At 35.2% G+C, this 15,468-nt stretch overlaps 2 protein-coding genes across 9 annotated transcripts in view; one reads left to right on the top strand and one right to left on the bottom strand.

The window, feature by feature from the left end:
- The window catches only part of LOC105678120 (uncharacterized), a 143,812-nt gene extending 128,465 nt beyond the window's left edge, over positions 1–15,347 (top strand). For 5 of the 8 annotated variants that reach the window (XM_067356064.1, XM_067356063.1, XM_067356066.1 and 2 more), the window contains 8 exons: positions 5,572–5,832; positions 7,431–7,502; positions 10,962–11,142; positions 13,299–13,433; positions 13,611–13,762; positions 14,027–14,396; positions 14,539–14,728; positions 15,046–15,347. In XM_067356064.1, the coding sequence (XP_067212165.1) occupies positions 5,572–5,832; positions 7,431–7,502; positions 10,962–11,142; positions 13,299–13,433; positions 13,611–13,762; positions 14,027–14,396; positions 14,539–14,728; positions 15,046–15,206 (1,522 nt within the window). In that variant the 3' untranslated portion in view covers positions 15,207–15,347. Of the gene's footprint in view, positions 1–2,900; positions 3,180–5,571; positions 5,833–7,430; positions 7,503–10,961; positions 11,143–13,298; positions 13,434–13,610; positions 13,763–14,026; positions 14,397–14,538; positions 14,729–15,045 lie in introns of those variants that run through there. The other 3 variants (XM_067356069.1, XM_067356068.1, XM_067356067.1) reach the window with 3 other exon arrangements.
- Positions 1–15,468, bottom strand: part of SLO2 (slowpoke 2) — a 175,797-nt gene that overhangs the window by 29,438 nt on the left and 130,891 nt on the right. The window lies entirely within an intron of this gene.

The raw sequence follows: 15,468 nt of genomic DNA, 5'->3' as shown, positions 1-15,468 counted from the left end.
TAGCGAAATTGCGGTGTGGCTTTTGTTTTGCTGCTTTTATTTTAGATTTCAGTTACGTTGATAAGAGTCTCGAATCTCGTTGATAAGATGGTACTTTTTTCACGACCATCTTGTGACGTGATTTTACGTAATCGCGTTTTATCACTCGTCGTAAACATCAACGTGACGGTTATTGCACAATTTTGTCTATATTCCGTGTTTTAACCGACAACGACATTGTGATGTTGATTACGGTACCGTGTATGGCCAGCGATCAACCTCGGCCTTGAACGGACACCGATATTCCGTTTCATGTGCATTGCTGGCAAATTATGCAACGCTCGCTTTATCAACCCTTGTAAGCTTCTAACGGGCACACGACACGTTTGCATGCATGATGATTTACTATACAGTTATAGTTTAATAAAAGAGAAAATATACTTTAACTTTGTTTCGTAAAAATTTTAATTATTAATATGTTTAAGTAAATTGAAGAAATTGTTTTCTGGAATAAACACAATTATATTCTTCTATCTTTGTATTGCACTGAGATCTTATTTTAATTATATTAGCATACATAATCAAGAGCACTGAGGTATGCTTTTATAATACTTTTGTCTAACTACGAAGTACATTCTGAAATTTGCATATCGATGTATAGTTTAAAAGTTTTTGTAACTTTCTCCTAAGAACTGTCAGAGAGATTATTTACAAAGTTCGTATTTTATATTAAACAAAAAAATTTTTATTTGCATTTACTTGCATGTCCGGCGAGAATATTTCTATTAAAAGTTTTTTTTTTTTTTTTGTTCTAATTAGCAGATTCTAATTTAAGCAGACGTATCAGTCTAATTCCCCGAACTTCCTGACTCTCTATTACCTACTTGCATCTCATTGTGGAAAAAATATCTCATCATTTATAAATGTATACAAACACGCAATTTACGATATTTATTTCAGCGAAATCCGAAAAATTCTTCACTGCTGCTTTCACTAATTGTAAAATCGACATTAACCTATATTAAAATAAAGAGATTACTGGTTTTATATCTCTAAACATAATACCGCATAATTCATATATGTAATATTTATCATTATGGAAATATTATATATAATATTTTTTATCACGGAAAAATTGTATATTTTATTACATGAAACGGAAAAGTTATCATGACATGACATGTGTATGATCATATTTAAAGAATCAGAAATAATTTAAAATAAATGAAAATGAATGTATAACATCATAGCAAAAATATCTATTATTTTGTTGTGCCAAGGCACACTTTTAAAAAATCAAATTTTATGTGAACGTATCATGTCTATCAGACATATTTCAACATTGTACACCACAATTATCTTTGTTAAATATCAGGGCACTATCATTTCTATCGAAGTAAATTGCTGCTGAAACTAGATTTCTTTTCAATGAAAATAGGCGCTATAAAACTTTTTAAACATCTTCTTTTTGCGTGATTCGAAGACGAAAACAATGTCTGGCATTTTGAAGGTTGCCGGAAAATTAACTACGCGCATCGAAGAATAACAGCTTGTTTCAAAGGTCGCGATGATGTAACAGAGATAAATGAGACGACGATTGTATAATTGTGGTGAATCGATCAGTCGCTGCTATTGTTGAAACCGACGTGTTTCTTCCTCGAGGAAATCGGCGAAGAAATTCTTCGAATACAAATGAAAGTATCGCGCGAAACTCAGTCTCTCCTCTCGACCGGAAACGCCCCGTTCTTCCTATGCGTTTCGTAAGATTCTCTGTTATCTTCTTGCTAATTGGTTACTTCAATAATCTGCACCTTCGAGTGTGCCGCTTGTTATGCGAGGCCATGATCGCGCAACGGCACGTGCCATCGTTATAAATTAAGGTGACCGATAAGTCGTTCAGATAACGAGAGTCACGAGAGAGAACGAGGTAGCGTTTGTTTCACTGTTATAGTTTTTGTACGTGAAAGTCATATTTGAGCTTGGAGTGTACAATAGAATAAGAATGAGATCGCACTCTCACAGAAGAAATTTTGTATTTAAAAACATTTAGTGCAAAAGAGAAATTAATCGATAAACAGATATTTTGAAAAATATAGTTTAATTAGTAAGTGCAAATTAATTTAATAAATAAAAATATTAATTAAAACTTGAATTAAATTAAATCAGATAATACTTTTATATATACAATGTATATATATTTATAGTGGAAATTGTGTTTTGAACAGTATAAAGCTGGAGCTATAAATTCCTCAGCTGTGAATACTCTTGTTAGTAGTGTTGCATACGTTGGAGATCAATGCGCTTCTACTTACGAGCCGAGCAAGAGACGATACCGTGCTGTTCCAGAGCAGTGATTCCGGTCAGCCGGAATAGCGGTACACGCTCGCCCGTACATCTTCGTTCTCGAATTATTATGTTGCTGCTTTCCGCGAGGCGCACAGTAGCACGCTTTGTCGCGAAAGCGGAAGAAACTTACACGCATCATGCACGAAGCTATTTTTTACTGCCGTTTCGCGGCTTTTCTTCCTTGTTACACTTCTGTATCACACATCTCAAGTTATTTTTAAGTGCAAATTATACTCCATTCCACGAGACGGAGAAAACCGTAGTATTCACTGAATTAAAAGTTATTTAAACTAAAGAATTATATAACATTGTATCAAAAATATATAATTCCTAGCCGAAGTGGAGCACGCAGAAATCAAATTTTATCATTGTTGTGATAAGAGATTAAAGAAAAAGAACGTTTTTTATATAATTTCTGGATTACTTAACGGCTGTTAAGTATCTTTGATTAGCGGTGGATTATTTTCGTCGAAGAATGGTCGAACGAATCGCAACTCGTAGCTCGTTGAGGGAGACGCGCGAGAGAGTCGTGCGCGCTTATGAACGCGACTCCGTCGAAGCGCGCGGGCAGTGTAGCGCGGTGCATCGACGCGGTACAGCGTGCTGCAGCTGTGCCGGATAGTTGGTCGAGGCATGTGCGCCGAGTAACGGCTAATTGGCCACCTTTCCTCTCCGGGAGAGGAACCGTCTCTCTCTTTTACTGTGGCCGACTCGTACCAGTTTTGTTCGTTCTGTCGTGCGGCTTGTACCGAGTGTAGCTGGCGCTCCGACGCCACGGGAGAACACAATGGAGTTTTACCGGGGATTTTATTGAAAAACGCCGACGTGCCGTGTTACTTGGAGTTCTTTGCACCGTAAGTCATGAAAGCCGTGACTCTTTTTTAATCGAAGAATGTGAGGAATTACAATATTTTTTGGAACTGAAAGTATTTATACTTATAAGTATTATAAGTATTAATATTTATTGTTATAAGTATTATAAGTATTAATACTTATAAAATGACATACGCATTTATTACAGTTTTCAAAAAGATCACGACTTACGTCATCTTAATTTTGAGTGAAAAAGCGAAATGAATATAATCTTTGTAGTCGTAAGCATAATTTTGACAATAGAATTTTTCTGTTTGCGGCGGTAAGTTATGAATTTATAGCCGCGAAAAGTGCCACGTTCTAAATTGACCGCGCAAGTGATTGCCGTGAAAGTGCATCGAACAAGAAGCCTAATTGTGCGCGCCGAGCTTTTATTAACGTAATGCACCGGTTCGTTATCTATCGGAAGTCATCGACTTTCTTCGCGAGAAAAAGCTTATGATTCATGGATTCAAGTTTGTGTTTTATAAATGGAGAAATGTCAGGCGCGAAGTAGTTCAGAAATATATTTTATCGCTGAGATCGATATTTTATGTCAATGATAGCAATCTGCATTTTATGTCAATGATACACAATTGTGTTGCCAATATAAAAAACAATAATGAAAAAGATTGTTGACTTACATCATTCTAAGATATTTCCAATTCTATCGTGATATCACATAATCATAAAATAAATACAACATGCAACAATTTTAGTAATCATTCGCTACTTTCGCTTCCTGCGCAGTGTTTTCTAGTTTCTCTATTAAATTCCATGAATTCTCATTAATTCTGTAAATAGCTCCCTTTACATAATTATTCCATTTCTTTATTTCGATTTTCCTTTGCATTTACGGTTGAGTTTATAATGTTCGCCAGTTTTATAAATAGAAATGAATTATTTCCGATAAATCGCAAAACAACGTTGTCGCCAAAGAATTGGAATCTAATTGAAGAAGTGATTGCAAGCAGTACAATTTGAATTTTGTTCGATATATCGAAATATACGTTTCAAAAATTAAAGACACAAGTTAAAGGTGTCAAAATAATATTTATATGGAAGTTTATCGAGTATTTCGAAGTAGAGTAGAAACAAAGAATACTGTTATTAAAATAACAATTTAATTATTTCCAATGAGAAAAACGTATTTGCGATGTTACGCAAGGTTAAGTGCGGGTTAACGAGGGTACGTTTCAGATGTAATGAAGGAGATTTGCCTTAGACATCGTTCTCGGTCTAAGCGTGCATATTGCGGTTTAATCGTCCGGCTAATTCAGAGTTTCGCACGCGAACGACGATTTACGTCGAAAGGGAATTTCGTTCTAGTTATTCCGTTCTAGTTGCAAGTAATGTTAGTTTCAAACAGATCACGTACAGCAAATCTATCGATGTTATAAGCGTGACAATGATATTACGTTACAGTGCGTTACTGTGAAATAGAAGCATCTAGATGCATTGCATTAAATTTAATTAAGAAATGATAATTTTTATGGCAACTCAACAAAAATTATTTTTATGACAATTAATAAATTTTAAGCTCTGAACGTATTTTAATAAGTAATTTTCATAAATTTGGTAGTTAAATTCAAAATATAGTATATTGTGTATAATATATACACATTATGAATATTAATTGTTCGCGACACGCGTTAACGTGCGAAAGAAACGAGATTTACACGCGTAAGAAAGCATGCAGAAGCATTCAAAAAGAAGACGGTTAATAATTAACGTCACCGGCGACTGGCGTTAAAATTGTATGTGTCGCTGAAAACCGGTTTGCAACATACATTGTGACTATCGATCATAAAGAAGAAACAAGATAATGATAATTTATCGCGGTCTCTCTACTGTATTCTCTACTTAGTAAATTTTAATGTACATACGTCGCCGATATGGTTTCGCGACTGCTGATGCAAGCGAGCTGCGAAAAGCAAACGGTGCAACTACAATGTAAGCGAAGAACCATGTCGTATAAAAGAAAAATGATGAAGAAGCGAAAATCACAACATGTTTTTGAGACAAAAAAATATACATGTCATCGTAATAAATCATATTGCTTATATAAGCAAGCAAATTTTTGATATATCACAATTTATTCGATATATCACAGCATCGCAGATTTGTCTCATTGCATTTACAATAAGCTGACGTATCTGCTTTTGTGTCTGTTAACATCGGCATTATGTAAAGACGTAAATTAGATTTTAAAATAAATACGTAATAATTCAAGGCGTAAATATCTGGCGTAATAATTCAAGTTTCTTTAGAGAAACATTTTGGTGCAAATTTGTACAAATATATTTTTGTGCATAAGCTCTGAATATTAATATTTTCCAAATGATGTATTTCACATAAATGCGCTATTGATTATTGAAACAATTCATGTTCCAGGTCTCCGCGAATCGGAGGTCCTCTTTCGCAGTCGCTTGCTATGATACCTCCGACTATGCACGGGCACGAGTTTAATCAACCCCTGTCGAGGGTGGTTATGGTCCGTAAAACGGATCAAAGGACTTTCAGCAAGGGTAGACGAGGTGGTGAACCTCTTCTAGAGACCGTTACCAGAGAAACCGTTGAACTTTTCAACGGCGGCCGAGCAGAGAGGAAATATACCTCGGAAACAAGGGACATCGTTACACCAAAATCCAACAGGTTTGACAGTTTATCGATTGCTAACATTAAATATCGTAGATATACCAAAGTGGCGCACTTCTCCTATTCAATTTTATATCAATTATTACCTGCAAATGCTGTTATTTGAGAATAATTTAGATTTTTGCTGGATACGAATTCAAACTTGAATTAAATTATATAACGCAATAATTATATAATGCATTAAATAATATTTTATTGGAAAGATTTTTCAACTTTCATTTTAGAGACATAAATTTTTATTCTTAATTTTTCAAGAATATAATTTGTTCTTTTACGTATTCTCTAACACACTGTTCATATATACTGTTCAGTTGTTAATAAAAATTTGCGGAGAATTGATATTTGCATATGATTACTTTTAATTAAAGAGTTGTCTCGATATTACTAAACGGTTTAATGATATAATGAACGTAGCTCAAGAACAAACATGCAATACAAGTAAAGTTAAAATGTGTTTGGTTATAATCAAAGATTGAACTTACGTAAGTCGGCGTCGGCGAGTAGTAATTCAGACGGTAATGATTGTTTTTTACCTGATATTATCCTGATCTATTTTTACTTCCCGTTCGAAAAAAGAAAACATATTCAAGCAAAGAAATAGTGTGTGATTACTGAGATCCATGTAGTGTATCGGAGTAAGCGTACCACTTGTAAAATATAACTTACGACCTCGAATATACAGTTAGCAAACTGAATGTGTGTATATAGATATGTGTGTATTTAAAATTTTAATTCTTTTTTTCACAATTTTATCAGAAGAGCAAATATTTTCAGAAAAAAGTTTAAATCACTGTTCGAAGTTTTCGAATCACTGAGAAATGGTAAACGGTGGATGCACATTGCAATGTTTAGAACAAACTGATATTACAGCTGTAGTATAGCATTATATTATTCTGTGTTAGTAAAATGTTTCTTCGGTGCACGTGATTGAAGGTGCGTTTCCTTCTTGCACGAACGTGTACCGGAAACTTGTTATACGGTTCGAAGTAGACAAAACTTTGTCGGTCGTAAAGTCAGCTGTCTCGTATTTCAGACCCTTTCTGCCAGTTAGCGTGCATATGCAAAGTGTTTTAGGTTTCGCTGCTCTGCCCTTCTTTTAGAAATTTTGTTTGTAGATAATTAATAAAATTTCCGATATTAAAAATTGAATTTACAGTGAATGATAACTATTGAATCTTTACAAGGAGAACTTCAATGGAAAGACAGTGAACTTGCGATACTGTGTTTAATAATATAGAAAGGTATTTCGAGAGAAACTGTAGATTGCAAGTTTTCAACTATTTCATACACTTAAGTCTAAAAATAATATTTTCTTTTTTTGATTTCAATCTTGAAGTTTATAAAAAATCTAAGAAATATCATACGGCATTTGGCAAATCTTCTAAACTTGCGGAGCAATATTTGGAGTCAAGATATTATTTTAATAAGCTATAAATTGTTGGATACCGACAAAGTATATAAAAAATAACCTATACTTTTAATTCTTCAAGTCGATGCTTAATTTACTGCATTATAAAATACAATCTTGCTTCTATCCGTTGCTCACGAGTGAATGCAATTTAATGTCTCTCTTGATCAAATCGTTACCCTTGTAGTATGCCGTCGCTCAACGTGCAAGGAACGAAAAAGAAGGTGGTCGGTTTTGTCGATCAAGTGTCGCCCGACAGGTATAATCGCTTATGCGGCGCAAAACTTGCAGTCCAGCCAAATTCCGATTCCAGTGAAGCGAAAATAAGCGAAAGAAAGACAGATTTCCGCAGCACCGATAGCATTTTGCCGGTGTTCTCTCTTAGACAACTGCTTTCCGAAACTTCACTAGAATCGGCAAATGGTCCTGATTCACTAGCGTAGGTGGCACGTAGAAAGCCGTGCGACAGCTGAAAGTTCGCGTGCTTATGTTCAAACGGGTCGCGAGAAGGCAATTCTGTAAGAACGCTGTAAATTACCGGCTTTCACGATAACGTAATAGGATGATAACATCCGCTCGCCAGAAATAAGACTTAAACCGTTACTGGAGTAAAATGAAAGTATGAGATCTTCGGAGGCTGTAAAGTACGAGTATACGCGCGCGGTCTTCACAAATTATTATCAACGTGCTTCTCTTATTTAGATTATGATAATAGTTTTCGAGACGGTAATTCCGTTATAAAATTATGAAGATGAACCCCTTTTGAAAAATGCGCTTCAATTTGCGATTTTAATCACAATTAATAAAATGCACATTTGCCATCTTTGTTATCTAAGCGTAACTTTTTAGAGATACAAAATTTTATCTTTAAATTCAATGTAAATTATAGTATACGTATTTGACTGTTTTTGCATTAAACGTATTGAAATTTTTGTAACATCGCTTGTGCGCTGACAAGTTGGAAAGCAAAAATCTGCTCGTATCGTTTAACTAAAGATTAATCGCCGCGAGATACGTTTTGTCGGTATTAAATTCTTATCGTCGTTTGCTTAACGTCGACATATGCGATATATGCGATTCCGCCCACGCTGACGGCGCAATCGAGAAAACTTCTTTCGCCCGAAGGAATAAAATGTACTGAAGTATAAAAACGTGATAGACAGAATATAGAATGAAATGCAAAATGTTTCAAGTATTTTGTTTTATATCGAAGTTGTTTGATGCGCGGATTTGAACTTTTCTTTCATTAATAAAATTAGATAAACTTTTATCTTATCGGCATTCTGTTTCGATGATTAGCTAAAATCGTTTCCGGCAAATCCAGGCAAGAGCACTATCCAAATTATCCTATGTAAAACTTGATTCAAAATTGTATAGAATACTGTATTGAAATTTTTTGATAACAAGAAGCGCACACATGTTGTACTTTATCGTGGTTGAAACTCTATGGCAAACATCGTGGAGACTCACATTGTCAGTTTCTTCTCTCCTGGACACGCGACATAACAAAGGAAACGACAACCTTTCTTCTGCGGCGACCATGGCCGTGGATGCGTCGCGAAGACTCGTAGGAAGAAGGAAGTACTCGTGTGCGTAAAGGCGTATGTAATGACGCATACGTAAATACTTCGCATGACTCGTAAGGGTCTGCTGAGGATTCAGAAATTTTCAGCTGTTTCTTGGCTTTCTGATATCGTGACAACGCGTTTCGGCTGAATATTGAAATTATTCAACTTTTAATAAATTTATTTATGTATGTAGATACTTTAATTTATATACAAAAATATAATGCTATTTCTTATATATGCAAGTGGATATCCTTTCATTTCATTCCGTTTTTACATAAAATATAGAATTAAAAAAACACAGCTAAAGTGAAATTGAAGTGAAATTTATGTCCATCTAAATGTTTCGTGTACAACTCGACAAATTTTGAAGTTTTTAATATTTTAAGCAGTTTCCGTTCTAAATACGTTCTTGCCACATGGCACGCTGATCGTATATTTGCTCGTCAATAAATGTCAGAATTTCTTGAAACTTGTACATTAAATATTCGCAGAAGTTCCATCTCGGAACATGTCCACTCTATAAATGTGAAATAATAAATAAACGGTTTCTCGAATTCATCGAGTAATCGGTTTTCTGTAAATATATCATCGTTAAGTCGACATTTATTATCTCGCGCAATTATGCAGCACGTTCATGGCGGTCGTTTTTTTTTTCGCATCCGTTCGCATTTTAATGCGTAGTTAACTGCACAGTCTGGCAAAATTGCTATTCATCAGTCAACGTATACAATTTTGCGCGAAGCAAATGCGAATTTGCATTATGAGCGTATAATAATGATTGGATATCTGCGACATGAATTGTTTACGCGGGCGCACAGTATTCAGCCTGTCGTGAAAGACTGCGAGGGATTAGATTAGAGACATCGTTGTAATTACATAGTGCTCTTAGATGCCTTCACGTTCGTTCGCTTCGATCCATTGCACATGCCGTAATGATCATCCATATGATTCTCGCGATCGAGATCATCGCACATCGTAATTTCATTGGCTTTCCATTTTGCTCACATTTAATCAAAATGCACAGAATCTCAAGACATCATTATAATACAATGTATCGATTTTATTTCACGCAGCAGCGCAGATAATTTTAGCTAAAATAAAAGAGTCGTAATATTAAATTATACCACATTAAAATAGTATAATTTTATTTGTAATTTACGTTTCTTGAAAAATTAGCGGAGAAAAGAAGCAATGGCCTCTCTTAAGCGTGCCTTATCGAAGCACAAGATAAGAACTCGTAATCTTGGATTTATTATGCTTTTACTACAAAAATGTTTGGATCATTTGCGCAATTCATTTAACATGTTTTATGATTCATGAAGCTTAGTATCACACGTGTTTCGTTATCGCTTGTTTAATAGATGAGATCAGAGGAAGATCAAATCATATCAGTCATAACAGAAAAGTGTAAAAAGTATTCAAACAAATGATATAAATTACTGTTTATTTATGTTTTAAAACTCTTTCCTGCAGCACAAAATAATTTATTTTAACTTTTAATTTATAATTATTCTTAACTTACGCATTATTAATATTACAGAAAAATTAATAAACAATATATTTTTTTCAAAAAATGACATGTCTAAAAATAATTTTAAAATAATAACTTTCTTCAATGCAATCTTTATTTTCTTCTTCTGAACTTCATTCAATTGAATTTCATTATTTAATATTAGTAAGAATTCCTTTTAAAAGAAATTTTTTAATAATATCTTTATTCTTATTATTGTTTGTGTTGTTTTTAATTAAAATAATAATTTGTTTTATTAATTACCAGTTTCTTATTTTTGAACAATTTTTTTTTTGTTTTATTAAAAATATTTATTTTATAATATAATATAATTATCAATAATCAATCCTAATAATCGTAGACGTTTTACTTGCAATTATTGTCAGAATAGTTTTAACGATTTTTTCTCAAACTTTTGCAGAATGTGAAATGACAAAAATTATAAGGAATTCTTAAAGCGATCACAATAAGAAAAATTAACTTACATCCGCTTACATGAAGTAGCTTCTAGTGCAGAAACATTATAATAAACTGAAAAGCTTGTTTAAAGCGCTCAGTGTTCACTACGCGTCACTGTGCTGTCCGGAGCAAAAAGGAGCTCTGTATTTCCTCGTATACCGTGCAATCGATTTGCTTTCAGGTCGAGGACAGATTCAGTAAGGTCGAAGTCTCCGTTGACGGCATCGCCGGCGTCGCCAGGACCGTTGTCGAATTCTTTGCATGGTAGTTTCCATGGCAGTCTAGGAAGCGATGGCATGTCCTGCAGCAGCGCCAGGTCCTCATCGGCGTCTCCTGATTCCGCGAGATATTCGTCCTCACAGGTAATTATTTATTATATTACCGAAAAAAAAACTTCTCCTCGATAAAAAAAAAAAACATACATCACAAATCCAAAAATATGATATTGCCAGAATCCAAGATAAAAATTCAGAATATATTATGTTAAAAGTTTCAAAGTTTAACATTTTCAAGGACACCTAGCTAAAAGAACTGTAATTAGATATCGAAACTACTTGCAAAGTTCTGACGTTGTAAAAAATTTTCTATATCTGGAATTTATACTCTTCATTCAATTTTAAAAAGTTAAAAATTAAAATGTCAATAACTAGAAAAAGTATGAAGCGAGAATATGTAAACAGATTTAAAGGCGCTAGAAATGTTCTCTATTTCGCTTCCATACCTTTGTGTGAATATAAACATGTATATTGTATCAAAATAAAGAGAGCAAATAATATACAACGCAAATTGCGGATCGAGCTAACAACATCGCACGCAACTAGATCGTGTTATTTATATAAATCTCGTGTTTAAGAGAGCACACTGTAAGATCAGGTTTACACCATGAACAGGTTTCTTTTTGCACGAGGATAAATTGCATCGCGTAACAAATTGTCCATTTTAGTACTATTTATAAAAATTGAATTACTGATTATTTTTATATAGCTGCATAAAAACCCAACAATACTGGATTGTTTCACGTTAATATGTTGCAAATGTGAGGAAAAGACGTGTCCATAATTGAAAGCATAGAAACACAAGTGTTAATTGATTGTATCTTCGTGACGGTTTCCTCGGTGGCTGGTTTCTCATCAATCAGTCCGCTGCAATCTTCTCGTATCGCGAGCCTGGTTTCAGCCTACTTAATAAATTAGCCGATCTCGGTTGGAAAGCGCAGCTTTTACAGGCGGTCTCGCTGCATGTGACGGTCGCGTGCAGCGTGAAAGGAGAGCTAAACCACCATGAGATTTTGCCGGAGAAGTGCATTGCCATCTCGCGATGACTCAGAATCGTCCCTTTTCCGAGAGTCACGTCTGACTCCGCGCTTCGCCACCACGGTTGATCGGTAGATCATTGCGCCACGTTGATCGTCCGGCTTTGCGTGATGACTAATCTGTCAGAAGTTCAGACTGCGCTTCGCGCGCTCGCGAAATCAATTTTTCCGCTCCATTTTCCGCGAGCGCGTGTCGTTGCGTTCCCATTCGCTTAGTTTATTCTTTATGCACGCTAAGATTTTCGCACTTATACGTTAATGACCTTGCCCGCAAAACGGTCAAGCAATTTGTAACGCGCACAGATGCGCGTTTATCAAACGGCAGGTATTAATAACTGCTCGATGTTTTAATAACTGCTTTTCAATCAATTTATATTAAGTTCTCATTTGCATCTTGTTTAATATATCAGCAATTAATAATGTAAAAATATTTTTTTATTTTTTATATTCTTAACTCATTGTATGAATAATTGACAAAAGTAAGGAGAAACATCAATTCTTAGTTAGATTTTTTCCAAAAAGTTCTGAAACTAAAATTAAAATTAATAAAGTATGAATTCTAATAATATGCTGAGAATTAATTTAGTGATAGCAGTTTCTTTTCGTTTTCTTTTTCAAGTATCTCACTCGTAAATTTTTGTTTTTATTCAATTAATAATTATTAGGATCACTTTATTATTTAACTCTCTTTACGCTTACATTTTTTGTCATCCAATTTATCGAGTCGTCGCCTACGTTGTGCGAATGATAGACAATTAAACAAACGATCATCAAAGAACTCTGAAGCTACCGCCAATTCAAGTTGCATGAGAACTTTTTTGTCGCTGTCTCATGTTACTCCGATCGCATCTCGGATTACGATATTTAATTTAATCATTAGCTTTGTCTCTGTATTATTTTCTCGTTATTCGTACCTGGAATATACGTGAATCGCAGTTTGCTCGGTAAATTTTCCCAGCAAGTAAGAGAAATTTAACAAGCGGTCACGCAAACGGAAGCGCGAGCAAAAATTTACAGACGGGCATTCTAATCGTGTAGAGGATGATCGTGCTTCTATAGAACGATGGGAAATCATCACTATAGGTCAGTGCCAACCCCCATAGATAGTTCCGCGATATTTCCACGATCGTGATTGTAAGTTTTTCATTATTTGCGGTTTTATTATTCAATTTGGATCTGTCATACGGTGTTCTCTCTGTGTTATAGATAACAAAGACTGACACGCGTAAACCATCTGTGCGCAGATCGGGGCCTCCGAAGGAATTCATCAACGTCTGCCTCGATACGCACAATTTCTACCGATCGCGGCATGGAGCACCGCCATTACGACTCAGCAAGCAGGTTACCATTAATATTTTTACGCCGCCATAAAATTGTACCTCGTCTGAGTAACTTCCAAGAAACTCGCGATTTTTTATGCTCGCGATGGTCTTTTTCATTCGCGAAAGTTCGCGGAAATATGGAGCAATCTCTGTCGGCGTTTCTTTACGATAAGTAACGATGCTTGTTTATCCACAGCTGTGCAAGACAAGTCAAGACTGGGCCAACATATTGGCAGCTAGGGGTAGATTAGAACACAGGGCGAACATTGATTATGGAGAGAATCTCTATTGTATGTGGAGCTCAAATCCAAAGACTGTCGTCGGCGGCGAAGAGCCGGTGAATGAATGGTAAAATTTTATAAAATATGTTATGCTTAGCGTAGCCTACACAATGATAGAACAATATATTGCTTTATTCCATTAATACACATTTAAATCATTATTAAATGCGTATAAAAAAAAATACAAGTTTAATTTTCGCCGATGTGCAATTGCTTTTCTCGAGACAAATAAATTCCAATTTTTATGTAAATTGCGTAGCATAGATTCGTTCTTTTTGTCGATAGCAAAATCTTTGAGCACAATTTAGCTGAAGTTCTTGCTTTTCTTCAGGTACGCTGAGGAAGCTCAGCACCAGTACGGAAAGGAGCCGACAACACTGAAGACTGGTCATTTCACGCAAGTGATCTGGAGGGACAGCACCGAGCTGGGAGTGGGAATGGCCAGAAATCGAAACGGAGAGGTCTACGTTGTGTGCAACTATAATCCCGCTGGGAATTTTCTAGGCAGTTTCACGGAGAACGTTCTGCCACCTGTAGATGCTAGTCCGACAAAGCGAATTAATTTTACCGATCTAAAGCAACAGTATATGATGGACGAGCAGGCGTGGCAGCAAGAGGCGCTGTTAGTTCACAATGAGTACAGGAGGAGACACCGTGTACCGGACTTGAGGCTGAGTCCGGAACTAACAGCCGCTGCCAAGGTATAATGTTGGAGTAATATTCGAAAAATTATGCTATCTTATATTATTAAACCGAATTAAATCCCGCATGGTTGATTGAAGATCGGAAAAAAAAAATGGTGCAGAAAATTCGAATGCGCTACATATGTTCAATTGTCCACAGGCTTGGGCGAACACATTGCTGAACACAAATAAATTAATACCTCAGTCGTCGTCACCGTACGGCGAAAATATTTATTCAATGCAATGTTCCGATCCCAAATTGATCGTGTCTGCGCGCGAAGTCGTTTCGAAGTGGTATTCCGAGAAAAAAGAGCACAAATTTGGCATCGAGCCGAAAGTTCTCAACACATGTACGTATAAATTCATTTTTATATGTCATTTTTAATATACTATAAATGCAATGTCGAAAGAAAATTAATAGAACGTACAGTCTACAGACAGCAAACAAGATTTTAAATCGAATTTAAAGATGAAAAAGCGCACCATATTTACCTAAAAATTAATTTGTTTCGAAAACTCGCTTATCGTCCAAAAAATATTTATAACATTTCGTGTAATTATATTCAACTTTTTTAATAAACTTTCGAATGATAAAAAGTAGGACTTTAAAGTTAATTGCAATCTGTAATACGATTAGAATGTATTGTTAATATTTTTTGTTTTGCAGGCCACTTTACACAAGTTGTCTGGAAAAGCACGTCCGAAATGGGTATTGCTATGGCCAAACGGGACGGCACGTGTGTGATAGTGGCATGTTATCATCCGAGGGGTAACATAGTCGGTCAGTTCACCGAGAACGTGCTGAAGCCTGTGAAGAGCGCCTGTTAGCTGGCTAACTAGACTCATTCTTGTCGATAATGTTTTTAAACTCTGTATTTATATATCGTGCAGATAAAGAATGTTATACGTAATATATGTAATGTATATACGACAATTGTGCATAGAATAAACATTCCACACATACACTTATTTATAATTTTCTGGTTCTATTATTGATTTCTACTTTTATATTCTTCCTTCAAGTTTATCAACTGATAATAGGCGGTTATAATTTACTTAGATTATTATCAAGTTGGAATTCTCTTTAATA

This window comes from Linepithema humile, chromosome 5 (genome assembly GCF_040581485.1).
Source record: "Linepithema humile isolate Giens D197 chromosome 5, Lhum_UNIL_v1.0, whole genome shotgun sequence".
In the NCBI taxonomy this organism is placed as follows: domain Eukaryota; kingdom Metazoa; phylum Arthropoda; class Insecta; order Hymenoptera; family Formicidae; genus Linepithema; species Linepithema humile.
Note: the sequence above shows the minus strand (reverse complement) of the source record. Positions and strands in the feature narration are given on the sequence as shown.